A 27,988-nucleotide genomic window follows, 5' to 3' on the forward strand; every position below is an offset into this window, starting at 1 on the left:
GTTTCTCCGCGGCAGTTCCTTCGGTCCAGTTGACCCTCAGACGTCTTATGTAAAGTTGATTGATGTTGAAAAAATAAAATCACATATTTAAAAAAAAAAAAGTTTGACAGCGTTGCACTTTAGCTGTTAGCTTCACGATAAACTGAGCTAATTGTTTTGTCACTTCAACTAGCGATTTGCTCGCTGCCACTCTTGAACGTTCACGGTGCTCACAAGAGCTTTAGGAACAATCTTGTCACAAATAAAGTATGGATATAATTCATATAGGAGTGTTGATGATGACCAGGAACAATTACTTGACATCTTTTGACGTCAATTGTCCCACTTGGAGCTCACTTGGAGAAACAATTCGGCGATACACATGACTTCCGTTCAAGTGCACCGACTTTCAAAACAAAACGTATATGTTCGTGCTCTTACATTTTCTAGTTCCGTTTTACATTTTCGTTGGCAAATGAACGAAGCACAAATAGTCATTTATCCTTGAACCCCTCCTACTTGGGGCAGCATCTCTTTCTCGACTTGGAAAGGGCACGCCAAAAAATGAAAAATAAAATACAAACCTTTGTAGAATTTCAAGCGAGTTGTTCTCAATATGAAAAAGTGCACACTTCAACCTTAGAAAAATCGAATATCTTTTTTAAAATTTAATATAAGTGGGAAAAGAAAATCCCAGAGCAACCTAAAGACACAAATCTGTTCCATACACACCCGTACATGTGATCAAACGTGTAAATGAGGCGATTTCAGGGAATCCAACCAATCGGTTTAGGATGGGTGCAATATGCGGGCGAGCCAGTAGTTGGCACTAGTGTGTCACATGACTTGGTGGGTGCAATATGCAGTCGAGCCAGTAGTTGGCACTAGTGTGTTACATAAGATAAGATATCCTTTATTCGTCCCACACTGGGGAAATTTACAGCCTCCAGCAGCAAGAATGTATGTAGAAAGAAGAAAGGAGAAAGAGAAAAAAAAACAACAAACATCTTTCAATTAAATACAATATGAACACAAATGGATAAATCGCAGTACTATTTACGATTTTCCTTCACATCATTGAATTATTATTATTATTATGATTGTTATTTTTTATTCATCAGCCTTGATGAATATGAACATGACTTGATGGGTGCAATATGCAGGTGAGCCAGTAGTTGGCACTAGTGTGTTACATGATTTGATGGGTGCAATATGCAGGTGAGCCAGTAGTTGGCACTAGTGTGTTACATGATTTGATGGGTGCAATATGCAGATAAGCCAGTAGTTGGCAGTAGTGCATCACATGACTCGAGGGAGCTCGCGTCTTGTGTTTGACTTGCACGTGGACATTGAACAGCATTGTGGACTTCAGACCGCTGCGTGTCCACAGCGTGCACACAATATTTGAACGTGCACGCCGTCCGGCAACAACATTGTCTTTCATTGGCTCTTCAGCAGGGTCACATGACCCTTGCCATTTTGGGGCGCCGCTCAAGTAGGTCAGCCCCCCCCCCTTGCTCCTCTCAAGTGGGGCGTGAGGTGCCAAGGTTCCGCCCATTGGCCAATCCGCCGATGGTTTATCTTCATTTTTATCAGGCACTAAACCTTTACGGCCGTCTCTCCGTTATCGGCGACCTCGTCTCTCGCTAGGCAACCACATCAATCGGGCGGTTATCTGTACTTGACATCAGCAGCGTGATGATCCTATGGATGGATGCAGCATGCCGAACACTTTTCCTCCGTGTATTTGAGCGTGAGGGAGAGTGCGAGTAAAGCTAGCTGTACATGAGCAGAAGATTTGGAAAAGAAGGCCGAGAGTAAGTTCTACAGTATATAAACACAGCTGTTATATATAAAGTATATAAACACACAGTCCTGGCAGCTGTTTTTCTGATAACCTCCCTTCCCACTCTGCCCACCTTGACCTTTTTTTAACAAACATTGTGAGCCATGTCAAATGATTGTTCCTTTTTTTTTTTTTTTTGCTTTGCATGTCATAAGCCACTGATACCCCCTGATCCAGATGATAAATTTGTGTGTGTGTGTGTGCACGCGGGTTCACCTGGAATCAACTCTATCTTTGCCTGTGAGGTAATGTGTTTTATTTGCAGGTGATGTCGCTTTTGGAATTGCGCCGCCAAAGACAATAAAGCGTGAGGACACCATGAGCACCAAAAGGCCTCTAATATCTCATCCATTGATTTTGTTATTATCTAGGGCGGCCCAGTAGTCCAGTGGTTAGCACGTCGGCTTCACACTGCAGAGGTACCGGGTTCGATTCCAGCTCCGGCCTCCCTGTGTGGAGTTTGCATGTTCGCCCCGGGCCTGTGTGGGTTTTCTCCGGGTGCTCCGGTTTCCTCCCACATTCCAGAAACATGCATGGCAGGCTGATTGAACACTCTAAATTGTCCCTAGTTGTGAGTGTGAGTGCGAATGGTTGTTCGTTTCTGTGTGCCCTGCGATTGGCTGGCAACCGATTCAGGGTGTCCCCCGCCTACTGCCCGGAGACAGCTGGGATAGGCTCCAGCACCCCCCGCGACCCTAGTGAGGATCAAGCGGCTCGGAAGATGAATGAATGAATGAATGATTTTGTTATTATCTTCATGTGAAGACTTCACGAGCGGTTCCATTGCGCCATATTTAGCCGGCGTCCTTGCTCAGTGAGTTAACATGACTTGAATGTACTTGAATGGCTGCTCAATAAACCGGGGACGACGATTTATTTCAATTATTGTTGACGCACGTACCAGTGATCAAGCTGTGTCAGGGTGTAGCCCACCTACTTCCCGCAAATGACTGGGACAGGCGCCCCCTTGTGTTGAGACACAGGTCGACATGACGTACCCAAAACGACATTGGCCACATTTGATAAAAATTTGCAGGGTCACCCGAAAGGGCGCAAAGACAGCATGCCAAGATTTTTGAGGACACGATAATCACGATGGTCCACTTGAACATCAAAACGGGCCAAGCAGGTAAGTCTGGACAGACTCGAGGCCCAATTGGCATTTAAGGACCCAAGATGACAAAGATACAACCAACGTCTTTTGATCTCAATCTTTACTGCACCATTAAAAAAAAAAAAGTTGAGACAAGCTTTGGGAACATTTCGACCTGACGTGAACCTTTCCACGCTGCAAAGTCCTTATTTCGCTCCGGACCGACGTTCCAGCAAACTCAAGCCTGCTGTTACAACATGCATTCTGGAGCGTCGCCACCAATGATCAGCATTATTTTCTCTGGCGTGTGTGTGTGTGTGTGTGTGTGTGTGTGTGTAGCCCTGCAGTGGTGCCTGGAGATTTGAGTAGTCCCAAGTGTTTCAAGAACCTTTCAGCTGATGTTTTGCTTTGAGGTGCAAACTCAACCTGGACATACGAGTGCTCTAGCTATGTTGGGAGTGAACTCGCGTGATTAAAAGCATCCATTTGGTTTGGCAAATAGTAAACAGTTATTTAAAAAAAAACGTTCCAATGTGTTTCAAACGAGCACATAGGACTGTAGCTGACCCTTTCAGTCCACTAACTGAATGCTAACGCTAATGATCATCGATGCTACCGACAGGAGTCACGGTTATGTGTTCTTTAGTCTCTGCGACGTGCACAGACGCCAACAATGTGTCAACGGAGGCGGACAAAAATCTCACGGGTGACTGTGAGGCAGGCGAGTTGGCCAGCAGAGGGCGCGCCTCGTCTTTTGCCGAAGCCGCTGGCCGTCGGGTGCCATCTTTGCCGTTGCGAGCCCCGACAAAATTAGCCCTGCCCCCATTGGCCGGCCGGCTCGCCCACTCTGCCCCCATTGGCCAGTAAGCTCGCCCACCCTTCTCCTATTGGCCGGCCGGCTCACCCGCTTCCTGCCGATTGGACGCTGTGGGGAGCGCGGAGCGCTAGAAAGCCAGCCGAGCCCGACCCGCTCCGCCACTCACGTACGTCGCGCCCCAGCTCGGAGGAGGAGTAGGAGGACGACTACGAGCAAGCACACCGCCGACCAGGAGAAGACGAGCGACAGCAATGTTCTAGAAGAAGCTGACTTTAGTTGGAGTGCTCGGATCCGAGCTTTTGTTTCCCCATGAGTGCTGCCAGGTGAGAGCTTGACGTCAACTTCCCAAAAAAAAAAGTCCTTTGCCAGTCGTCACGTCGCTTCCGCTTTGAGCGTTGACAGCTTAAACGTCGTCGAAACGGCCAAAAAGAATCCAGTGACCAAGTTAAAGTCGAAGGTCTGCATAAGTGACGCACAGTTGGGAAAGTATTCTGCGCCTCAAGTTGAATGGAGGCCACTTCAAATCTTTTTCAAGGTCAACTTTTGACAAATAATTGACGCTTGAGACGTACGTCGTCTTTTTTTTCTCAAATTGTCGTGCCATTACAAAGCCCCGTTTGATTGAGAATCTACGAAGACAACTTGTTTCGTCTTTTCTTCTTCCTCCTAAACTTCTGCTGCTCTAACAAGACCAAAAGTAACAATAAAAGTTTTGAACTCAAGTAGTTTATCCGTCTCAATGTTGATTTCACAAAAGATGAATTGAGGCAACAATTGTCCTTGAACGATGAACTGGGAGACTTGAGAATCTACCCAGACTTCGCCTTCTATTAAGAGTAACAAATCATCGAGTCAAGTACAACGAACAAACATCAAGCAAAGAAGTGTATCTAGCAAAGGTGTTAATCTGTGGAATAATCTCGAAACGGACCTAAAAATGAGTAAATCGCTTGCTGAGTTCAAAAACAAATTCAAAAAAAATAGTACAAACAACCTACATCAATCAGAGTTAAAATGATAAATTCTAAACATTAAATATAATGATAAATCGGAACTAAGTTGATAAATAGAGAAAAGTATTGAAATTATGAATACAAGAGAAAATTGACACAAGAGCGCCAGGGTGAGGATGTATATAATCCCGATACAAACCAAAAGCTGTAAAAATATCACGGTTAAGGGTAAAGTATGAGCCTTAATGGAGACTTCTTACTTTTTCTTTTCTGATTATTATAAAAATGATTTAGTAGATATAAACACATAACGGGGTAGAACTAGATTAGTTTTTTTACTTCATCCTACTCCCTTGAACATAATAACTGTGTTGAATGAAGACTGATTTCTTACTTTTTTACTATTTTATCGACCTTATTTTCCGTCAAATTATTACTGAATATGTTTTATGTTCAATAAACAAAACAAACAAACAAGTAACTTGAAGTAACTGAACTTCAAGTGGAATGGGGGGGGCCGGGGGGGCGTGGCTCGCTTCCACTTTTTGCGGCTTGTCGTGACCCGAGTGACCGACGTTAATAAATGCTGCTCTGTCCTCATATTTCCTTCCTTTTATTTTGAAAAGTAACAAATACCTCAAGGAACTTGAAGCGACTCGAGCGAAAGTTGCCACCAGTCCGGGTGCCTCTAATTTTATAGATTTATTATTATTTTTTTTTAACGGATTTATCATGAGCATGAGGGATACTCGTCCGCTTTCTTCTTCCGTCGCAAGTAAAAGAGTGTCAACTTTGAAGCATTTGTGTGGAAGCTTGTGCTCACCGTCTCTTCCTGTCCCAACGCGCAGCCTTCTGCGGTCCTTCAGTCCGTCGGCGATGCCCGGGCCGGTCATGCCCATGGACGTGGCCATGCACTTCTACATCAGCCACTCTCCTCCTCCTCTCAGGGGCTTCCTGAGCTCCTACGAGGCTCCTCTCACTCGGAGCAAGAGGCGGGACCGGGCGGCCGCCGCCGCCACCGCAGCCGCGGCGGGGCTCAGGCCCTGCCTGAGCAGCCAGCAGAGGGCAGCGCAGCACGAGGGCTGGAGCGGCAAAGGCGAGAAGAAGAAGAAGGTGGTTTTCGCCGACTCCAAAGGAATGTCGCTCACCGCCGTCCGCGTCTTCTCCAAGAACGAGGAAGAACGCAACGGCGATGAGCTGCAGTTCGAGATGAGCGACCTGGAGAACGCCGCCATGGACCTGAAGATCAGCTCGGCCTGCAGCCTGGAGCTGGACTTCAAGCAGCCCTCGGCCGACTACCTGGACTTCCGCAACCGCCTGATCCGGAACTCGGTCTGCTTGGAGAACTGCTCGCTGCAGGAGCGCTCGCTCACCGGCACGGTCAAAGTGCGCAACGTCGGCTTTGAGAAGTCCGTGCGCGTGCGGGCCACCTTCGACTCGTGGTCCAGCTTCGTGGACGTGGACTGCACCTTCATGAACAACGTGTACGGCGCCAACGACACCGACACCTTTGCCTTCGTTCTGGACCTTCCCGCCGACATCCCGCCGCACGACCGGGTGGAGTTCTGCGTCCGCTTCGAGGCCCGGGATCGGATCTTCTGGGACAACAACAACGGCAAGAACTACGCGGTCAAGCACGTGGGCTGGACCGCCGCGTCCTCGCCGGCTCCGGCCGAGGAGCAGAAAGCGAACGGCGTCAAGGTTGTGGAGATGGACCTGGACCAGTTGGGAAGTCCTCGCATGTGCAGCGGCTTCTTCCCGGGCTGGCAAAGCTGGAACCACGCCGATGCCGCCGTGCCCTACTGGTGACGGGCTGCCACTCGACCGCGTCGACGACGGACTTTACGTCCTTCATATTGAAGGGGGGAGCCGGCCGACCTACCAGCCGGCCGGCCAGCCAGCGAGCCAGTGTGGGTCCTGACGGATGCAAGGCGGATTTTTTTTTTAGTGTGGGGAGGGGGGATGGGGGGTGTCTTCTGCGTCTTGGACATGCTGATGATGTCATCAGAGGGCGACTGCACCTTTTTATTGCTTCACACGCTTTTGGTACTTGCGGTCTTCCGCGTCTTTGTGATTTGCACAGTTTGCGTGCGTGCGTGCGAGCGAGGCTGCCGATCAAAAAGTTTCGTTTTCTTTTGGCAAAAAGGAAGTAGTGTTGTTTGGAATAAAAGTTTATATTTGTGCACTGACGTCTCCGTTTGTTGATTTGGTTGAGGGTTCGGCACGGCGAGCGCTCGAGCGAGCGTCGTCCGCCTCATGGCTCCGCCCATCCTGCGCCTGCGTGTCAAGGCTGAGAACTTAAGTAAGGGCGGGGGGGCTTTGGCGTTAAACGTGACACACCTTCCGTGCGAGGAATCCGTGCGACCGCTCAGGAAGGAAAGCCGGCCGCTCCTCCATCTTGGACTCATCATCCAGAGAATCTCCTGCGGGCAGGATCAGGACTTCCTGCTGCCGCGTTCCTGACAGCGGCTCAAAGCTGCGATCGGACACGCAAACATTCGGCTCGTGACATGAAAACGTGCCTTCCACACACACACACACACACACACACACACACAAAAGCCAGACCAGATTTTCCGTTGACAAATAGCCAAAGCAGGTGGAACTGAGTTCTCCTTAGGCAGAGCAGGCACATCCGGATAGGACCCCCCCCACCCTAAAAAAACAAAAATCAAAAGAATCAAAAGGTTGAACACGCTTCCTTCTAAACGACGATGCGAATGAGCAACGCAAACACAAGAGAACAAAAAATATTGAAACTTGCTATAGGAACAATTGTCATCTAAGAAATGCCGCCAGTCGGGAGAGAAAAATGTCTTCCAGGCACCAGCAACGGTTAAATTTTCAAAACAACTTCATTTGCGAAGTGTGTGAGTTGGTCCAAACACACACACCCACACACACAGACCGCAATCAGACATGCATTCAGGTCACACAGTCAAGTCTGAACAGGCCGAGAACTGTTAGCACAGCGCTAATGTTAGCACAGCGCGAATGTTAGCACATAGCGCGAATGTTAGCACATAGCGCGAATGTTAGCACAGCGCGAATGTTAGCACATCGCGCGAATGTTAGCACAGCGCGAATGTTAGCACATAGCGCGAATGTTAGCACATAGCGCGAATGTTAGCACATAGCGCGAATGTTAGCACAGCGCGAATGTTAGCACAGCGCGAATGTTAGCACATAGCGCGAATGTTAGCACACAGCGCGAATGTTAGCACATAGCGCGAATGTTAGCACATAGCGCGAATGTTGGCACATAGCGCGAATGTTAGCACAGCGCGAATGTTAGCACAGCGCGAATGTTAGCACATAGCGCGAATGTTGGCACATAGCGCGAATGTTGGCACAGCGCGAATGTTAGCACACAGCGCGAATGTTAGCACATAGCGCGAATGTTAGCACATAGCGCGAATGTTAGCAGGTGGTTTTGCAAGTACACGTGTCAAGCTAACTTCGCTTGAGACAAAAAAAACCCGAGGCAGCTGAACAACAACGTCGGTTGCCGGGGCAAGCGCTAGAATGCGCATACTGTCGCTAACTGTCGCAAGTAGCTTAACGTATGCTAGCTGGGTGTGGTGCCCAAGCTTCTGCGACTAAACTGCTAGGGGTTGTGTCATTTTTTTATTGGTCAATGAATTAGATTCAAAAAAACATTTTTAATTGCCTCTTTTAGTCAACGGCAGGACAGTATTTTGAATTGACAGCGCAGAAAATGCATGAGCGAAGAAATGATGATTCAGCAGCTAGTCCGGTCCATAACATTGGCCTCAAAATCAGCCCAAAACATCGATCATCGTTTTGCAAAGTAAAAGCAAGCGTTTGCAAAAGTCTTATTTGAGTCAACACAAAAGATAAGCAGTCAGTTGTCAATATTTACGATTGAGAGGTTCAATTGCCGACAATCTGGAGTCAAACCAGCTCTCGAAACACACAAACCGATGTGGATTAAGTTGATCATCGATCATTCGTTGAGGAATCGTTGCAATTCCGCTTGAAGGCCATTTAGCAAATCCAAAGTGCCTGGTCGTGCAGACTTGACTTCAAGACCAGATAAACGCCGATAAGCCCAGATAGAAGACAGAAAGGCGTGGAAGACAAAAATAGGATTAGATAAAAACCTCGCTTCTCACTTAGTGCTCGGCCTCTTTATCAAGTGGGTCAAACTCGGCTCTGATAAAAGCTCCCGCAGAGAACCGCAAAGACCGAAAGCCGATGCGTCCGTCGCGCTCTTGGTCCGAGGTCTGCCGCGCTCTTCGGGACACGTTCCTTCAAGTCCTCAAGGTTCCCAATTTCCAGGAGCCTGTTCAACTCTTTCAAGTCCTTTAGGTTTTGGAGGTCACATTCAGTTCTTTTAACCACTTCAGGTCTTTCTAACCTCCAGTAGTAGTTTCAGTTCCTTCAGGTCCAAATCTTTGAGGTTCTCTGCCTCCCTCCAATCCCTCATATTCTTCAAGTGTGCGAGATTATTTTCAGTTCTTTCAGGTCCTTCAGCTTTCCAAGAGCCATGTCCTTCCTTCGGGTCTTTCTAGCCTCCAGTAGCATTTCCAGTTTTTGAAAGTCCTTCAGGTCTCCTTTGTCCATGGCAGTTGTTTCAAGCCATTCAGGTGGGCTAACTTTGCGGCTGCGTGTGAGGTGAACATTCCACACGCGCGTGGAAGGGAAGGCTTCCATCGTGATGTGTGAGTGACAGCTGCTGTAACTGGACCTCAGCTGAGCTTACATCGGCTGGCGGTCTTGACACGGGTGACATTTATCTGCTTTTGTCCAAGTACCAATCCGAGAACCTCAATGTTGGCATCGCATCAAGACTCAGAGAAATGGCAGTCTTTGGTCACAGACTCTGTGTGTGTGTGTGTTTGGGAGAGGGACGACAAGGGTTATTAAAGTTTAACATTTTTAATTATGGTTAATTTTATTTAGTTTTGAGTTGTTTTTTTTAATGTAATTAGTTTTCAGGGCAGTTTTGTTCGTTTTTATTTGTTTTTTATTTTCAAAGACACAGTCTTAATATTCGTTCTTGGTTTTGTGTTTGTGTGTGTAAGAGATTTAAAAAAAAACACCATGGTAAGTGTTGTCTTGCAAAAATTCAACCAACAATTAATTTTAAAACATGTTGACAGTGCAGAGTACGATCTGACGGTCCACAGACTTTGAATTACAAAAAAGTGCATTGCATGATAGCGCTTCTAAAATTAGACGTAAATTGGCTAGTTGCCAACTTCTCAATTGGATTCGTGGCTTGATTTATTCGTGTGGAAGATTTAAACCCGGTACAGTGTACCATTGTTTGGATACAGTATATAAACTTTTTATATATGAAAGGAAAAAGGAAAGCACTTTTTACCTAGCGTTGCGTTTCGGGCTGTGTTGGCAAACAACAAACTGGTCTCCCGAGATCGACGTCATCAGCTGGCTATTTTTTCGTTGGCTGCTGCTTATGGCGTCACTTCTATGCGACACGCTTGGGGCGAGCATGCAAATGGTTTTTGTCGTGTGCACAGATTTGAGCATGAGAAAGCAAACCTGAGTCAGGTGATTGTCATAAAAGGATCATCAAGTTTACAATCGTACACCGTATACAATCTTCCATATGAATATTTAATTTTTCAAAGCGACGTCGCTGGCTGCATGTCAATCACAGACACTTGCGCAAGTTGTCTGGAACTCACACCTGGGGCGGTGGCAGCATGAAAAGTCTTTATTGCCTTCAGCAGTGACTCTGCACTTTTTGCCCAGTGTGCTTATGCAAGCGCCAAGAAAGAATTTACAAGACGCAGCAAGGCCTCCTTGTCTGGGGAGCAAACAGCAAGCACTGACCTACTTTTACAAGCTCAATTCCAATATTTATTACGTTCATTTGTTTTACTTTTTTTTGTCCAATCGAATTGCAGCCTGTCTGTATTGCCACATCAAAATAAAGCTTCAATGAATTTGGGATCCCGTGTTAAACATAAATACAAACAGAATGCAATGATGTGCAAAAAAAATATTTCATTGAATATGCTACCAAGACATTAAAAGTTCAAACTGACCAACGTGATTGTTTGAAGCAAGTCATCATGAACTAAAATAATCATGGCCGCATTCTGAGTGATTATTACCACTTTGTTACACCACCTTTTCTATTCATCAAGGAAACTAATGATCGTAGGTGAAATTGTTTCCCATTCTTGCTCGATGGGAGACAGGTCTGGACTGCAGGCAGGCCAGTCTAGTCCCTGCACTTGTTGTAACACATGCAGAATGTGGGTTGCCATTGTCTTGCTGAAAGAAGCAGGGGCCTCCATGAGCATATGTTCCTTCAAAAGCTAAACGCACCTTTCAGCATAAATGGTGCCTTCACAGCATCACAGACGCTGGCTTTTGAACTTTCCGGAAGGTTCTTTTCCTCTGTGGCCCGGAGGACACGACATCCACAATTTCCCCCAAACTACTTGAAATGTGGGCATGTCGGCGACGTTTCTGGCTGTTGTTGAGAAATGGCTTGCCTGCAACTCACCACTTAAGAAAGATTCGTCAGCCAGTCACAGGAAGTGATGAGACAGGTCATACCTAACGAAACATTTAACACTGCCAAATTCTTTGTGTGTGCGTCACGCAACTCTCCCAGGGAATGACTCGTGTCTCGAGTTGGGTTACGTTGTAATTTGTGAGACTGTGTCCGGTTGTTGTGGTGTGTGTGTGTTTTTTTTTAATGGACAAACAAAATGTAGCATCAATGTGGGGCCAAGAGAGGAAGTGGGAGGAGCTTTGATGAAGAACATAAGGCTGACAGACAGGGGGCGTGGCTAAAGCAGTTGTTTTGGAACCAGAGTAGGGCAAGTGTGTTTGCAAACAAGACGAGGACTTTGAATGGAGCCCCTGGGATGGGGGGGAGGGGACACTGTGTGTTGTGGGGGGGTTGGGGGGGGGCTCTCCAATGTGGGTTAAGTAAAAGAATGTTAACACAGCCAACCAATAAGCACTCCACACCGTGGGCCCCACACCCTGGACCCCAAATCCCGACAGAAAACAGATCAATGAATGAAAAAAAGGCAGTTGAAGGTCATTGGCCGAGCACCTATCACGTTTGAGGGTGTGCGCGTGTTGCGGCGTGGGCGAAACTACCAAATAAGACTACGGGTGGGTAGTGCAATTCCCTTTAGTTACTCAATGACTAAGCTGGCCGTGCCCTACTTCATCTCCAACCTTACTGTAAATACTTAAAATACATACACCGCTCAGTTCAATAAATATTTACTCACCCTAACTCATGCTGGTAGTAAATTCATACGACACATGCATCCATTTTCTAATTGGCTTATCGTTATGAGGGTGGTGGGCGTGCCGGAACCTATCCCAGTTGTCTTCGGGCAGTAGGCGGGGGGGGGGGGGGGGGGGGGGCGCGCTCACACTCACACCGAGATACGGTGTTGCATTAGCCTGCCGTGCATGTTTTAGGAATGTGGGAGAAAATCGGAATACCCGGAGAAAAGCCACGCAGGCACGCGGGAGAACATGCAAACTCTACAGTGGATCGTCAACACGAGTACCCGTCCTATGTTGTGGTTTTAGCTTGTTGGCTAAAGCAAGGTCAATGACTGTTGCTTATTATGAATCATATACACGTTTCTTCATTCTTCATTCTGGCAATGGAGACGAGACTTTGTGTGGGCCACGCAAAGCTTCAACCAAGACTTTTAATGTCAAACTTTCAACATCATCGACGACAGCACGCAGGAGGTGAACACACACTAGTCTCAACGCAACTATATTCTCTTTGCTAACAACAACAACAAATGCCGAGACAGACATCTTCTAGTCACCAGGTACTAGTTGTCAGCTTCAACCCGTCATTTGCGTCTCGCTGTCAGGTTGTCAAGTTCTAGTCGCTGACTTCTAGTAGTCAATTTTTTTGGCTGTGTTATTTTGTGGTCATCGGGTTCGAGCCGCCATTTTCTCGTCGGCAGTTTCCGGCGCTCGTGTTGTAGCGCTCACTTGGGGACTCCCATGGAGTGAAAGAGACAAAGAACCTTTGAGATTAAGCCGCTTGTTATTAGGGGGGGTGCTGGAGGCTCCATGGGTTGGGGCCACGTTGCGACCCACATTATCCACTTTGGCTCCCGGCCACCAGTGCCGCTTTGGGAACTTGCGCACGTTACCATGGAAACCGGGCCGGCAGGGCAGCTGAGGGCCAGCCACAGTTTGCGGGGCGACGGTGCTGATTCTTTACCCCTCCCTGCTTTATTTTGCGCTTTCTCCTCCTTACGATGCACTCCGTCTACTGCTAAGCTAAGCTAATGCTAAAGCTAAGGCGTGTCCTGCAGCGTGTGCTTCTTCAACACGGTACCATGTCAAACATCGACAAAGGAGTCTTCAGTTCCTTGTCGGGGTCCAGGTCTGCAGTCCTGTCAGCTTCGAGTTGTCAGGTTCTTGTAGTCGTCAGCTTGTAGTTGTCGGGAACAAGTCAGGTGAGGGTCAGCCATCGCTACTCGTCAGGTTGCGGTTGTCACATTCTAACCGGATTCCAGCTGTCTGGTTCGAGTGGTCAGATTGTCGTCATACATTTCGTATTCTGCTTCGAGTTGCCAGGACGTCATCATCGTCTGCTCTTTTTGCGCTGATAAGCTAATGCTAAAGCTAAAAGGCATTAGTGTTGCAGCTGTCACTCAAACAGTTCCTAATCAAAAGGCTTGTGCTGCTGCAGCGTCTAAACACACCACAATGTCAAACTCTCGGGGGAAAAAACCAAAACAAAACAAAACGTCAGACTGGTGACATTTCGCACAATAGCTGCTAACTTTCTCAGCACGTAGCTTAGCTGGATTTACATTTTCCGACTCGCCATTTCACCTTGAGGAACGCGGCGATACTGCGATACGCTTGCGGCGCTAACTTGTTCAGGCGCTTAAGTACGATCTCGATAAATAAAAGCAAAGTTACCAAATTGTCCGTTTAAATAAAAGTAGCAAAACAAAGAGCACTCAGGAACGCTAAAATGGCTAGCTAGTGCCCAACCGGAGAGGGAAGGAGAGGAGAAAGTCACTCGAGGCCGAAGCCCTCCGCGTTGGAGATGGCGATGGTGAGCTTGTGTTTGAGCTCCTTCTTGCTGCGATATGGCGGCAAGCAGATCTGATTGAAACACGTGTGCGACACGGGAAGCCTGAGGACACACAAACATAAGAACACGCTTAGCGACTGGCTGTCACAATGAACAACATGGCTGCCAATAGGGAGGAGCTTGTCAGAGTTCACGACGTAGCCATTTGGTGGCTAAATTTAGCCCCTCGGCCAACCCGTGTCCCAAAATAACGTGACTTCCTGCCAAAGAGCTTGTTGGAAGGCAACGGCGCAGTCCGACTGACGGGTGTCAAGTGTTATCATTGATAGTCGCAGTTTGTAGAAATAACAGATGTGTGAACACAAACGGTGGAGCAACACGTTTAGAGGGATAATTGGAGGGCCCATTATTCATTCATTTTTCATTCATTCATCTTCCTAACCGCTTGATCCTCACTAGGGTCGCAGGGGGGGGGGGGTGCTGGAGCCTATCCCAGCTGTCTCCGGGCAGTAGGCGGGGGACACCCCGAATCGCTTGCCAGCCAATCGCAGGGCACACAGAGACAAACAACCATTCGCACTCACACTCACACCTCGGGACAATTTAGAGTGTTCAATCAGCCTGCCACGCATGTTTTTGGAATGTGGGAGGAAACCGGAGCACCCGGAGAAAACCCACGCAGGCCCGGGGAGAACATGCAAACTCCACACAGGGAGGCCGGAGCTGGAATCGAACCCGGTACCTCTGCACTGTGAAGCCGACGTGCTAACCACAGGACTACCGGGAGGGCCCATTAATCATATCATAAAGAGTTCTTTGGGGGGGGGGGGGGGGGGGGGGTTCATAAGGCACGATAATGTAGAGTGCTAGTTTGAAGTAGAGTATAAAAATCGTAGGTTAGCGCATCCAAGCTAAAAACATTTGCCCAAGGTGACCTCGCCCCATTCATGTTAGCACATGCATTCATTAGCGACGAAAAACAAATATTTATTTCTCTCCTGAACAATGTCATTGCAAAGTCAGATTTTTGCACACTTGATTTTTTTCACTCCGGGTTGTTTGCGCAAATGTGACGTCGGCGATGAGGACGAAGCACGTGACCGCCGCCATTCGGGTTTGTGTTTTCATAACGCGTCAAGACCAAAAGCGCCGCTTGCGCTCATACCAGTCGGTGGGCGCATCGATCTTGGAGATTTTGAAGTTGAGCTCGGCCATCCCTCCCACGGGGATGCGGTCGCTTCCTGTTGCAAAGTGCAGAAGTTTCTTTTGAAGATCCACGGGGAACGACAGGACCACCTCCCAGAAATTCCTGCACGCATGCACACACACTCAAGACTCATTTCTGATCATCACAAAGTGGCGATGACGCGCTGGCATAATAATAATAATGTTGCATAAAAAAAAAAAACATGAAGCGGCTTGTTTTCACTTTTAGACGGTTGCCTGAGTGTATTTGCGCGCATGTTTGTTTGGCTAGTGTACTTTGTGTTAGTTGGCGAGTTAAGCGTCGTCTTGTGCTAACTCGACAGAAGTCGAAATGCCACCGTTTGTTGGTACTTTAATTTGGCCCGTCGGTCAATATTTAGTCTGTTTTGCATGTCACGTATGCAGTCTGCGATGAACAAGGAGTTGCGCGCGCGTCCGTCACCTACCTGATGGTGGCGTCGCTCTTGCCGTATCCTTCGTAGTGCGCGGCTTTCTGCAGGGCGCTCATGTCCAGCTGAGGGCTGCCGCACACCAACATCTCCACTTCCTCGGGACGAAGCAGCTGCCGCGAGAACGGGGAAACGCGTCAAAACCCCCCCACAACGCCATCCGCAACGGAAACAACTGCTCTCGTTATGGTTGACGTCGGCGTTTCCTCCATTTGGATGCTTCAGTCAAGGGTTGGTTTGTTTGTAGGGTGCGCGTGACGTCATCGAGTTAAAAGTTTGCGGCGGCGCGCTGGTGTGCCGCGTGAGAAATCGAAAGCAGGAAGTTGGCATACCGACATCGTCCCAACTTCCTGTTGAAGAACAGTTACAAGCCGCCGACAAACCACGCAGCCCCCGGGCGCCGCCCCCGCGGCCAAACTCGGGTGATGCTTTTGGGTCGAAAGGCACGGGTCGCATGACCTTTGACCTTTCATTCATTCATTCATTCATCTTCCGAACCGCTTGATCCTCACTAGGGTCGCGGGGGGTGCTGGAGCCTATCCCAGCTGTCTCCGGGCAGTAGGCGGGGGACGCACCCTGAATCGGTTGCCAGCCAATCGCAGGGCACACAGAAACGAACAACCATTCGCACTCACACTCACACCGTGGGACAATTTAGAGCGTCCAATCAGCCTGCCACGCATGTTTTTGGAATGTGGGAGGAAACCGGAACACCCGGAGAAAACCCACGCAGGCCCGGGGAGAACATGCAAACTCCACACAGGGAGGCCGGAGCTGGAATCGAACCCGGTACCTCTGCACTGTGAAGCCCACGTGCTAACCACTGGACTACCGGGCTGCCCATGACCTTTGACCTCATTGTGTGAAATACGACGAGTGACACGACTGAGGTTCAAAAACGCCAAAGTCGAGTTCATCTCATCCGAGCGTTGCCGCAGAGGAAGTCATGCAAGAGCGGGCAGCATCATTATTTGTCAGCCGCTGCCGGGAGATGAGTGACGCCATGCCGCCGTATGACAACAACCTGAGTCAAGTGTGAGTTTAGCAACACCCGTACAAAAGTGAAAGTTTATCACCCGACTGACCATGAGGGCATCGGAGGCGCAGACGCTGTGGAAGCCGTGGTAGAAGGCGGCAAACTGCTTGCAGATGGATTTATTCAGCAGGAAGTCCACGTACAGCTGCACGTACTCTGGCAAGGGAACAACAACAACATATTGAGCACATCTGAAAGACAGCCACAAACACGCCTGTCACCATACGTCAGTAGCATAGACAGAAGGACAATGAAAAGTCAAAAAATGATGAGAATGCAGCACCATACCCTTGCGGTTGTGTTTGGTGACAACAATCTTGTCTCCTCCTGGCTTCAGGTTGTATGACTTGACCACGCCCATTTCCTCCTGCGACACCTGCGACACAAACGGGGCCTCCATGTTATCATGTTAGCTAGCACGTTTAGTAACATAGTCACCGGTGTTTGTTATTTTTTTTCTTCTCTTCTTTCTACTACATTCTTGCTGCTGGAGGCTGTAAATTTCCCCAGTGTGAGACAAATAAAGGATATCTTATCTTATCTTTATGTTAAGATGTTAGCGTATTCACTAGGCAATTCATTAGCGTGTTTGCCAGCATGTCCAGTAGCTTGTTTGTTAGCATGGCTTTTAGCATAGTCAAAACGTTCTTCTACTTATTAGTGTTTATGGGCATATTTGTTAGCCCGTTTATGAGCCTGTTAAAAAAAACTGTTCATTAGCTTGGTCATTAGCATATGAATTCCCGGTTAGCATGCTGCTGGTTAGCATGCTGCTGGTTAGCATGGCTGGCGTCTCATGACCAAAGTGGCGCAAGATTAAAACGACACCAGAAATTAAAATGGTTTCGATTCTTCTTTGTCATGGCACGTCATGACTACAAGACGACAAATTGCAGACTGCGTTCAACAACAAGGCCATAAGCAATTAAAAAAAATAATACAGCGCGTAGGAAGCCATTTCAATTCTCACGCCGCAATTTCTTTGGCTATGTACCATACGGGCCGCAAACGTTCTATGATTAGGAACACAAAAGTGGGACCGTATGATAAGCACAGTGCGTGCAGTGTAGTATGCGGTGCAAAGTGCAGGGACTGGAGGGGGGGGGGGTGGGACAGTATACATGTACACGAGTGCAATACATGATCAGACACAAGGTGTTAGGGGAAATGTTCCACAAAATTGCTAACCCCGAGATGCGATCGATTTCTCGATAGTGAGGCCTAACTGGAAGCGGTCTGTCGTGACTTCCTGCTAGCCACATTTCACACGGCCATGAACGCGCACGCGTCCTCCCCCTTCAGGCTTATACGCAATGTTTGTCTCCACTTTGATGTGACTTACTTTTAGAAGTCAGCTGCTGCTTTCACTTCAGGAGCAAGAAGAACATGAATGCGTCTGCGCGCCCTCTGAATTTGTGGCTTACATTCCGTTCATGTACATCGGTCAAAGTATTTATGCTGATGCTTTTTTTTTTGTAAGGCTCATTTGGAAAGTTTGGAAGGTCATCGTCATGTAGCACATTTGTCAATGAAGTTGACTTGAACTTGAACATTTTGGACGACGTTCTGTTGGATGTTAGCTCGGGAGCGAAACCAGTAACTGAAGCATCATCTATTTCCTCATTTTCCGCATGGTCAATTTGGAATCACCTCCTCGTTTTGGGTGAAGAGATGGGAGTTGAAAAACGTTTTTTTTAGTCCAATTCATTAACGTTAAAAATGAAATCCTTCCCTCAGCTAAACTGCACGACTTTGAACTGCATGAGACTTTTTTGCGTGTGAAGACATTTGTGTGCATGACAACCTGGAAAGTGAGGCACACGTCTTCCTCCACGTTCCCGTCGAAATTCAGCAGCTCCTCCAAACCGTGAGCCAGCTCCTGTCCACACACACACACGCATATGACGTGACATGATTTATTTGGATACTTTCAGTCAAGGTAACAGGCTGCTCTTTTTGCACACACAACGACTGGCACACTTTTAGCACACAAGCCTGTCTTCTCTGTGTGTGTTTGTGTGCGTTTCTGTGACCTTTTGGAAGGGCTGTGCTCTGTTCTTTGCCTCTTGCTAACTTTAATACACACACACACACACACACACACACACACACACGCACACACACACACACAAAGATTAAATAAGTGCGCAGTTAAACTCGACACAAAGGAGTCAGTGTGTCAAATGAAAAAGTTGACTTTGTCTCCCTCTGGTGGCAGTAGCGAGAAGTGCGTTGGAATAGGACAGGCATTTCACCGAGCAGGGACGTCAAACTCATTTTGGAGTCTTCCCCGGCCGTTATGACAGCAAAAACAAATCACGTTATTACTTGTACACAACAAATTCATAGACTCCTAGTTTTGAAATCAGTCCCAATGAACTACAATAGTCTGTTAATTATTGCAAAATCTCAAAATTATTTATCACGCGTGACAATTTGCTTTTTTTTTTTTTTTTTCCTCCAACAATTTTGCTTTTTCTCCTTTACCGGCATGATCTGCTGCAGGTCGTCCAAGGTGGCGGTCGCCATGCCGACGGGGGCATTCGGGTCACACGGTGCGGTGGGCGGAGTCAGCAGCTTCCTGTTACGAGACACGACGGGCCAGCCGACGTCGGCGCTCAACACCGTGATGCGAACGTCACATTTCTTACAATTACATGTGCCAAACGTTCAGTTGCTTCGCGGCATTCGCTTTTTTTTTTTTTTGTCAAGAGCTTGAATGAGGCGTGCGCTGACCTGTAACAGTAGAGTGGGAAGTGGATGTCCAGAGCGATGCTGTTGTAAACTGCCAAGCCCATCAGCTGAGCACTCGTTAAGGACAAGAGACACCCGCGCACACCGACAGCCCCCCCCCCCAACATATTTGTGTTCATGTATGTAGCATTGTAAAAGGGGGTAAATATTTAACAGTTCACAAAGCTGCCCCGTGTGCCCTGTTTATACTTCGTCATGGCTTACTGTCGCCATGGTGACCAGACAGCACTTCCCAACATCAATGAGCTCTTGGCTCAAGAGAAACACGTACACATTTCCCACAATGGCTTCATTCCTTACACACACACACTCACACACACACACACACACACACTGGGAAAGTTGGCAAGGAAAAGGCACCTATTAGGTTATGTAAGCTTTGACAGCTACCAGATGGCGGACCGCGCCCACAAACACATATAGGCACGGTTGTGTGTGTGTGTGTGTGTGTGTGGGTGAGGGAGAGTATGCGGTGAAGTGAGGTAGATGATGCTGCAGCCACAAATGAAGGCTGCGTGTGAAGGATACAGTCCCGATGAGCTGAAACTCGGAGTAGTTGCTGTCACACTTCCAGCTGCTGAACCAATGACAGCGAGACTCCTTCATGTATGTGAACATGCCTGACAGACACACACACACGGATACATGGGCGTCGTTATGACAGAGAGCAGGTGGGAAAAAAAAAATATAGGGCGGAAAGAAAAAGTAACAAGTCAAAGCGGCGAACGAAGAGTAAACATAAAATGGAAAGAGGACAAAAATACAAAGAGCGAGCCTTAAAGAATCGGAAAAAAAGACTAAGAGCATGCAAAAAAAAAAAAAAAAAGAGGCAATGGCGCACGGACGCGCGCCGCCCTGACCGTAGTCGTCGTGGAAGATCCGTCGGACGAGCAGCAGGAACCACTCCTTGGTCAGGCCGCCCATGTCCAGGCCCGCCTCCCCGACAAAGGTCACACGCAGTTTCTTCTTCAGGTCGCAGCGCTTCCTGCTCAACTGAAGACGAGCGCACACGCACACACACACACACACACACACACACTCCGTCAAGTCGGTCCGGCCGGCCGCTGGCAGCTCAGCTCTGAGCGACGCCGCTGATGCTACTTGGAACTGATTTCCCAAAATGAAAAATGAATGGGAGCGTTTTTCTTTGGTTCACCACTAGAGGGTGCTCGCGCCGCCTTCACAATCTCCGGGACCCAAATTCAAGGCAAAGAGAAAGCGAGTGGAAAAAGGAAAAGAACACCTCGGGATGAGCCGAGCGGTCATGTAAAACAAAAAAAAGGGTGCGCTGACCTCATCCAGCGAGTCGGCGAGGAGTTGCGCCCGTCGCACTTTGATGTTGAGGAAGAGGAGGTTCATGTCCACGCGCTGCCGTCGCGACACTTTGCTCACCAGGCTTTGCTGTCGCACACCCGAGCGGCAAAAAAAGCGCTCAGCCAAGCAGGATGAGGTGGAGGAGGAATAGGAGGCGAAGGAGGCGCGCTCACCCTGGCCTGGCTGATCATCTGCTGCTCCGAGTCCTTCTGGATGATGGCCTTCTTCACCGCCGTGGACAGGATGAAGGGAAACTGGCAGAAGGAGAACCTGAAGGAGAAGGCGCACCGTCAACTTGACGAAGGCGTCCGCGGCAGCAAACTCAAAGTCAAAAGAGGGCGAGGGGTTTCTTATTTTCAGGGATTCAGCGATCTACTGACCTGCTGGAGTTTCCGTAGCTCTGCCAGGTTCTGTACTCCTCCATGAAGTCGATGTGCTCCAGCGTGATATTGTAGAAGTCGGTGAAGGGCATGATGGGAGGAGACGACACGCTGTTGGCCGCGTCTGAACGCCACAAGAAACCGGTGAAAACAACGAGTCAAAATGTCCCTCGATATTTTTTTTTTCAATTACCGTATTTCCCGCACGACAAGGTGATTCAATTTTCTCAAACGCCGACAGTGCGCCTTATAATCCGATGCGCCAGGCGGTCGGACTCACTGAACAGAGCGAGCACTTTGGTGGCCGACGGGATCCACCAGGAGCACTTGGAGGCGGGAGGAAGCTCGTCGGGCTCGGCGGGAAAAAGGCGAGTGGAGATGAACTGCAGGAGGCGCTCCACCGGCTGACGGAAGCGCCGGCCGGACAACCTGTGATGCGGGCGCACCATTGATCGTCAACGTCCTCGTTGCGCTCACACACTTTCACCGTCATCCGAATCGGCATCGTTAGCGTCGGCATCGTTAGCGTCGGCATCGTTAGCGTCGGCATTGTTAGCGTCGGCATTGTTAGCGTCGGCAATGTTAGCGTCGGCAATGTTAGCGTCGGCATTGTTAGCGTCGGCATGGTTAGCGTCGGCATGGTTAGCGTCGGCATCGTTAGCGTCGGCATTGTTAGCGTCGGCATTGTTAGCGTCGGCAATGTTAGCGTCGGCAATGTTAGCGTCGGCATTGTTAGCGTCGGCATTGTTAGCGTCGGCATTGTTAGCGTCGGCATTGTTAGCGTCGGCATTGTTAGCGTCGGCAATGTTAGCGTCGGCATTGTTAGCGTCGGCATTGTTAGCGTCGCACGCCGTCACCGACATCATTCCCCCCCCCCCCAATCGTTGACGTCTCAGGCCGCCTTTGGGATCACCGTTGCCATCGTCACTGTCGTCATTGACATCGTCATCGTCCCGTGCCGACACAAAACGTCATTTCATTCTTGTCAGCATCATTGTCATCGTTCCTTCCCTCATGTATCACCACATGCGTCCAACCGTCGGCGTCGTTTTCATCACCAATAGATCATCTCCGTCGTCATGGCGAGCTCTTACTTTTTCAGCCAGTGCACCAGGAAGTGATGATCGGCCTCGGACAGGGAGGCCATCTGCCTCAAGAGGTGAGCGTAGATCACGTAGGTGCTGGTGCTGGAATACTGGGGGTTCTGCAAAACCAAAAGCAAGTCAAAAAAAGAAGAAGAGGAGCAAAAAAAAAAAAAAAAAAACACGCCTTCCCCCACCCCCCACCGTGACATCATCGGCTCACCTGAACCAGGATGAAGTACGCACGCAGGTCATCTTTAGTCCGAGGCCTGAACACACATATTCACAACAATAACAACTTTTTTCATTCATTCATCTTCGATCCTCACTAGGGTCGCGGGGGGGGGGGGTGCTGGTGCCTATCCCAGCTGTCTCCGGGCAGTAGGTGGGGGACACCCTGAATTGGTTGCCAGCCAATCACAGGTCACACAGAGACGAACAACCACCCGCGCTTATACTCACACCTAGGGACAATTTAGAGTGTTCAATCAGCCTGCCACGCATGTTTTTTTTGGAATGTGTGAGGAAACCGGACCACCCGGAGAAAACCCACGCAGGCCCGGGGAGAACCTGAATCGGTTGCCAGCCAATCGCAGGGCACACAGAGACAAACAACCATTCGCACTCACACTCACACCTAGGGACAATTTAGAGTGTTCAATCAGCCTGCCACGCATGTTTTTTGGAATGTGGGAGGAAACCGGAGCGCCCGGAGAAAACCCACGCCGGCCCGGGGAGAACATGCAAACTCCACACAGGGAGGCCGGAGCTGGAATCGAACCCGGTACATCTGCACTGTGAAGCCGACATCAATTTCAAAATACTTCGCAGAGTGCAGTGTGCATGCCAGGCCACTAGTTGGGGATGTTTATCGGTGGAAAAAAATACGTCATATGCAGGGCCTTGTGGAAAAGACGGAGACGTCGAATAGCGGTTGGTAAAAAAGATGCGTGGTGTGTGTGTGTGTGTGTTTGCGTGTGTGTATGTTGTCAAGCGGAGCGTGTTGCCATTTTGCGTGGCCCCGTAAAGCGCACGCACGACGTTATCGAGGTCCTCTCACCCTTTCCACTCCCTCAGAAGACTGTTGATGATTCCCTTCAGCACCGACTTTTGGATGTCCTCAGGCTGCACACACACACACACAAAAGGACGCACACACACACGTCGCTCATAAATGGCCGCGCGCGCCCAACGCGAGACGATGACGCGTGACAGGAAGTGGCGCGCGTGGCACGACTGACAGTTTGGAGCAGCGAGTCGTAGACGGCGTTGACGAACTTGGCGTTGACTCCCGAGTCTTCGATGGTGTCAAAGGAGGCGTTGGCTTCTCGCTGAGAGAAGGGGGAGGGGCTTGAGGGTGAGCACGCGAGAAGTACTTGTGGCCACCGTTGAGGAAGGGGGGTGGGGGGGCGTATCTTACCTTGAAGGCCGCGTTCAGTTCAATGAAAGAGTCAAAGGTCGTCAGGTAGAAATCTCGAAGCTCACGCCAGTCGCCCGACAGCGCCGCGCGCTCTGCTTCCTCGCTGACGACGACACACGCACACACACACACAATTGATGTTAGCGCATACACGTCGTAGCGCCTATATGTGTGTGTGTGTGTGTGTGTGTGTGTCGGTCTCACAGGAAGTCTTTGGTGGTCTTGGTGCGCAGCGGGATGACGGGGTCACACGGGAACGGCGCTTTGACCTCCGGCGGCAAAGTATCGATGGACGTTCGCTGCTTCAGACGGGCCAGGCTGCCGATCGGAGGAAGCTCGCACACTGCAGCGCGCCGAGACAGCACAATAAGTTGAAAGCCAGCCCACTTCTTGACTCTCAGTCAAACATCTTTGGAGAGATGAAATTCTGAAGCGCAACCTGATCAATATCAATTTACTTCATTGCTTCAACATATACACACACACACACACACGCGCGCACCGTCCGCTTTATAATTAGGCCCTTTGTTCTTGTTGCTATGGCAACGCTGCAGGTGCATCCTGGGTGCTGGAGAGCAAAAGACAAACGGCAAACATCCCCAAGCCCGACTTGACGACAAGCAGGACAGTGGCGGTTTTAACAAATAAGGCCACTTCTGGTGTGAGGCTTCATTTATGATTTCAAAAATAATAATAATAATAATAATGGGCGGCCCGGTAGTCCAGTGGTTAGCACGTGGGCTTCACAGTGCAGAGGTACCGGGTTCGATTCCAGCTCCGGCCTCCCTGTGTGGAGTTTGCATGTTCTCCCCGGGCCTGCGTGGGTTTTCTCCGGGTGCTCCGGTTTCCTCCCTCATTCCAAAAATATGCGTGGCAGGCTGATTGAACACTCTAAATCAGGGGTGTCCAAACTTTTTGCCAAGGGGGCCAGATTTTATGTGGTAAAATGTCGGGGGGCCGACCTTGGCTGACATTCTTTACATTGAACAACAATATTGTTCAACAAATTTTAGTAAGCCAGTCTGTTTCACATTTCCATTTTTATTTTAATTTCAACAATCTTAAGAATTTCTTTTGGTTCATTTGAAACAGGAATTTGAAATATGACATATCAGTCAATATAAACACGGAGTGATGTCTTGTTAACTCGTGAGTGATGCCCTCTAGTGTCTAAATGCTATTACTCATTTAGTGAATGCTATTACTCATTTAGCCACTAGAGGGAAGCAGTACTCTATGAAACATCACTCACCAGTCTACGAGACCTCAGTCAATGCAACACGTGTTCCATTGCGCCCAACCTGCGGGCCAGATGGCACTGATTTTATGACAGGGGCCGAGGGCCGGATGAAATTCGACCGCGGGCCGGATTTGGCCCGCGGGCCGGACTTTGGACATGCCTGCTCTAAATTGTCCCTAGGTGTGAGTGTGAGTGCGAATGGTTGTTCGTCTCCGTGTGCCCTGCGATTGGCTGGCAACCGATTCAGGGTGCCCCCCGCCTACTGCCCGGAGACAGCTGGGATAGGCTCCAGCACCCCCCCGCGACCGTAGTGAGGATCAAGCGGTTCGGAAGATGAATGAATGAATGAATAATAATAACGGAGCCACCTCCTGTGAGGCGGTGAAAGGATTTAGATTTAGTTTTTTTTAATTTGAATCCAGCGCTTGACCCTTGTGTGGCTTAGTGGTTGTCGCGCGGTGGGGGCTCGAGCCGGTGCTGAAGTCACCTGCCAGTGACAACGGCTGTCGCCATGACAACCCTTTCAGCAAATAGTCACCCGCGTCCAACGCAGCATCTCTCCCCACGCTGTCATCGCCTTCATTTAGTTTTACTGCTTTTGTATTTTCAACTGTGCTTTCTTTCGTTATTAATTTGTTCGTTGTTGTCTGGATTATTTTTTGCCCCACGCGCAACACTCAGTATACAAGCGGGGGGGGGCTGTTTTGAAGTGCTTTAGGAATACAATCGAGTCGAGCTCATTATTACTTGCGACCTCATCTCCTCATCCGCCTCATTCTTCTTCCCGTTTCTTCTTTCGTCAAGGACTTTGGCGCTCGCCTCACGATCCATCTTTGATCTTTTCGCTTTTTACCATCTTGGGCTTTGATGCCTCGCTCGGTTGTTGCCGCATCTGTCACCGGGGGCGACCGTAGTCACGGCGACAGATGATGACAATGCTAACTTTGAAGCTCGAGCAACAGACAAACCGCAACGGAGGACGGCCGGGGCCCACTGGGCAGCGTGAAAATGCGACACACACTTTTGCGATTTGCCACCTTGGGGGAGATTTGCATGAAACGGCCACTGACCGTGCTTGAAGCCTAGCGGCGCGGCGGCCATCTCGCCGTCCCTCAACCGAGCCCGTCTGTGGTTGAGCGTGTCGATGAGGCTCCCCAGGGACGGCAGCGGAGGCTTGGACTTGCGTGCCGGGGCCTGCAAAATCATCATCACACATCCCGTCAACAACACATCACATCTTCCTCTTCCTTCTCCTCATCATCAGAGTTGTATTTTTTTGCGGTTATGAGCTGCCACGTGCGAACGTGATGCCCTGACACGTGGGCAAGGAGAGCTCCCAGTTGGTGCTTGGTGAATGGGATGCCTCAATAAAAAAAAATGATATCACTCGCAAGGAGCATGGAGAAGATGTGGGGTAAAATGACGATGATGATTATGATGACATCACTCGGCAAGCCCCGCCCCCTTAAAAGGCACACACAATGAAAAACGTTTTTTTTTTGTCTAAAAGGGGGAGAGGAGTTGAGATAGGGGCCTTTGGACTTATGAGTCCAAATCAACGTGTAAGTCGAGGCACGGCTGCGTACAAGTCTCGAAGAAGAGGCGAGCCAAGAGGAGCTGCCGCCGACAGCGCACGCGCTACGCTCGCCGCAAAACATCTGGAACCTTCTTCAGGGTTCCGTCATCTCCAACGAGTGGCTCGCACGCGTCCGTATGACATTTCCAGACGGAGAAAACGCACACGTGATACGCGCGCATTCCCGAGCGCTCACACAAGGGCCGTGACATCATCACACATGGCCGCCACGGCCAGCTGGTGACATCATCACACTGCCGAGGTTATGCAAGTTGCGGCTCTTACATAAGCGTCTTTTGGCCTTTTCCTAAACGCACCGTCGGCCGCGTGGCTCGCAACAACAACGCCCGACAAAAGCGGCAGCTGTCAATCACATTTCAAAACAAGCAGGCCTGCTTGATGGCTCAGCACCAGCAGGCGTTTCAAAGTCGAACTCCAATCCAAGATGGCTTCCGCAAACAGCATGGACCGGTCGACTTAACGAGTCCTGCAACTCGTGAGTTAGGAGCCCTTCCACGCTCGTTCTCGCTCAAATGTTGGGAGCTCTATATTTTACATTTGATAAAACGGCACGAATGAGATCATGAAATCACAACTGAAGTGCATCGACTGAACGGCCATTGCGCTGCTGTTGTTTATGGCCACAAGGGGGCAGTGGAAGACTGACAGACTATGATTGCGATGTCTCAACTCCTCTCAGCTCATCAGTGCAGCATTCATATTTAGTTCTTCTTCACAGGTGATAAAGAACAGATGACGTGCACATGTCAAGATTTTCACTCACAAGTCAAAGCAAAAAAATAAATTTAAAAAAGCCCATCAATTGATTCCGAGTGTCTTTCAAAGTAAAAGCAGTTTTTTTTTGCGCGGAAACAAAAATAATCGAGCTGCTTTCACGGAGGCCGACTCAAATCTGAAGTTTTCTGCCGAGAGGCCGAAATCTGTACAAATTTACGATAAACAAGGTCTCTAAATGATTCATCGACTGCCAAAGTTCGCAATGACAAACAAGAAGTTGGTCCCCTGTGGGTACCACTTGTTGAATGTTCTTGTTGTTTGGCAGCAACAGAAATTAAGAAAATCCGCCCCCAAGGGGTTTGAAGACAATTGTAGAACTACGTGGTCACAAGTTGCGTTTCGATTTGGCGTCGTCTTATGCTTTGGTTTGCTTGCTTGCTCGCTTTAAGACGAAGTGAGGTGTATAATAGCAGCAGCCTCGCTTCGCTGGCTGGTTGCTTTTGGTGGTGAGCGTGTGGGTGAGTTTTCTTACGCTGGAAATGGGCGGCAGCTTGTCGCGCTCCCTGTTGTTCAGCCCATCCATCCTTTGTCAATTGTCGCCCGGCTGCCGGTGGCGGCCAAAAGTCTCCCAAAGTGTTCCCAAAGTGGCCCAAGTGCTCATTGTTGTCTTCTCGCTGCTGTCGTTGCCGCCGACACCGCCGCGTCGCAGCCGTCGCGCGCGCGTCGACGCGTACGCGCGCACAGCCAATTCGGGAGCTTCTTCATCTCAAGCCAGAAACAAAAAAAAAAAAAAGAGAGGAAATCAAAGAGAAAAAAACAGCGACAACAAGACACACACAACGAGTCTTCGTTGGTCACACGCCGTCAGCACGCAGAGTAGCCAGAAGACGCCCGTGGCGGGCTTCCGCCATGTTGGGGGAGGGGGAGGAGTCTAAAGTTGGATTTGGGGAGGAGTCTAAAGTTGGATTTGGGGAGGACTCCAGTTGCGGTGGTGGGGGATTTTTAACGGGCCCCACAACGCTCCACGTGAGCAACCAAACTCCTTAACGCCTTCGAAAA

General features: G+C 49.2%; 2 protein-coding genes and 1 long non-coding RNA gene across 3 annotated transcripts; 1 reads left to right on the top strand and 2 right to left on the bottom strand.

Annotated features, from left to right (window-relative positions):
* The first annotated feature begins 3,873 nt into the window (after positions 1-3,873).
* LOC127610520 (protein phosphatase 1 regulatory subunit 3C-B-like) lies at positions 3,874-6,871 on the top strand. Its single transcript, XM_052080761.1, has 2 exons — positions 3,874-4,058; positions 5,537-6,871. Exons 1-2 carry the CDS (start codon positions 4,045-4,047, stop codon positions 6,495-6,497), a joined length of 975 nt encoding a protein of 324 aa, XP_051936721.1. The 5' UTR covers positions 3,874-4,044; the 3' UTR covers positions 6,498-6,871.
* Positions 6,872-8,347: 1,476 nt separating this feature from the next.
* On the bottom strand, positions 8,348-10,087 carry LOC127610541 (uncharacterized). Its single transcript, XR_007964887.1, has 2 exons — positions 10,039-10,087; positions 8,348-9,534 (listed from the first exon to the last, which is right to left on the bottom strand). It is a non-coding gene; the product is annotated as an uncharacterized LOC127610541 (long non-coding RNA).
* A 2,272-nt stretch (positions 10,088-12,359) lies between these two features.
* On the bottom strand, positions 12,360-27,873 carry hectd2 (HECT domain containing 2). Its single transcript, XM_052080718.1, has 22 exons — positions 27,462-27,873; positions 25,686-25,809; positions 23,580-23,718; positions 23,376-23,478; positions 23,197-23,286; positions 23,016-23,080; positions 22,179-22,224; positions 21,968-22,077; positions 21,154-21,302; positions 20,874-20,997; positions 20,667-20,763; positions 20,473-20,580; positions 20,040-20,172; positions 19,708-19,799; positions 19,162-19,226; positions 18,913-19,006; positions 18,230-18,304; positions 16,714-16,801; positions 16,475-16,581; positions 15,387-15,502; positions 14,900-15,043; positions 12,360-13,836 (listed from the first exon to the last, which is right to left on the bottom strand). The coding sequence occupies exons 1-22, from the start codon at positions 27,510-27,512 to the stop codon at positions 13,716-13,718; spliced, it is 2,241 nt and encodes a 746-aa protein (XP_051936678.1). The 5' UTR covers positions 27,513-27,873; the 3' UTR covers positions 12,360-13,715.
* Between the last annotated feature and the right edge of the window lie 115 nt (positions 27,874-27,988).

The sequence above is a fragment of the Hippocampus zosterae genome, chromosome 11 (genome assembly GCF_025434085.1).
Source record: "Hippocampus zosterae strain Florida chromosome 11, ASM2543408v3, whole genome shotgun sequence".
Lineage (NCBI taxonomy): Eukaryota > Metazoa > Chordata > Actinopteri > Syngnathiformes > Syngnathidae > Hippocampus > Hippocampus zosterae.

Excerpts from the sequence above, each read along its gene's own strand:
- hectd2 (XM_052080718.1), bottom strand. The coding sequence starts at position 27,512 with ATGGATGGGCTGAACAACAGGGAGCGCGACAAGCTGCCGCCCATTTCC. Across the intron at positions 16,802-18,229 it reads ACGTGTGCCTCACTTTCCAG|GTGTCGCAGGAGGAAATGGG; the intron begins GTTGTCATGCAC and ends TTTGTGTCGCAG. Across the intron at positions 15,503-16,474 it reads GCGCCTCCGATGCCCTCATG|CTGCTTCGTCCCGAGGAAGT; the intron begins GTCAGTCGGGTG and ends TTCTCGCGGCAG.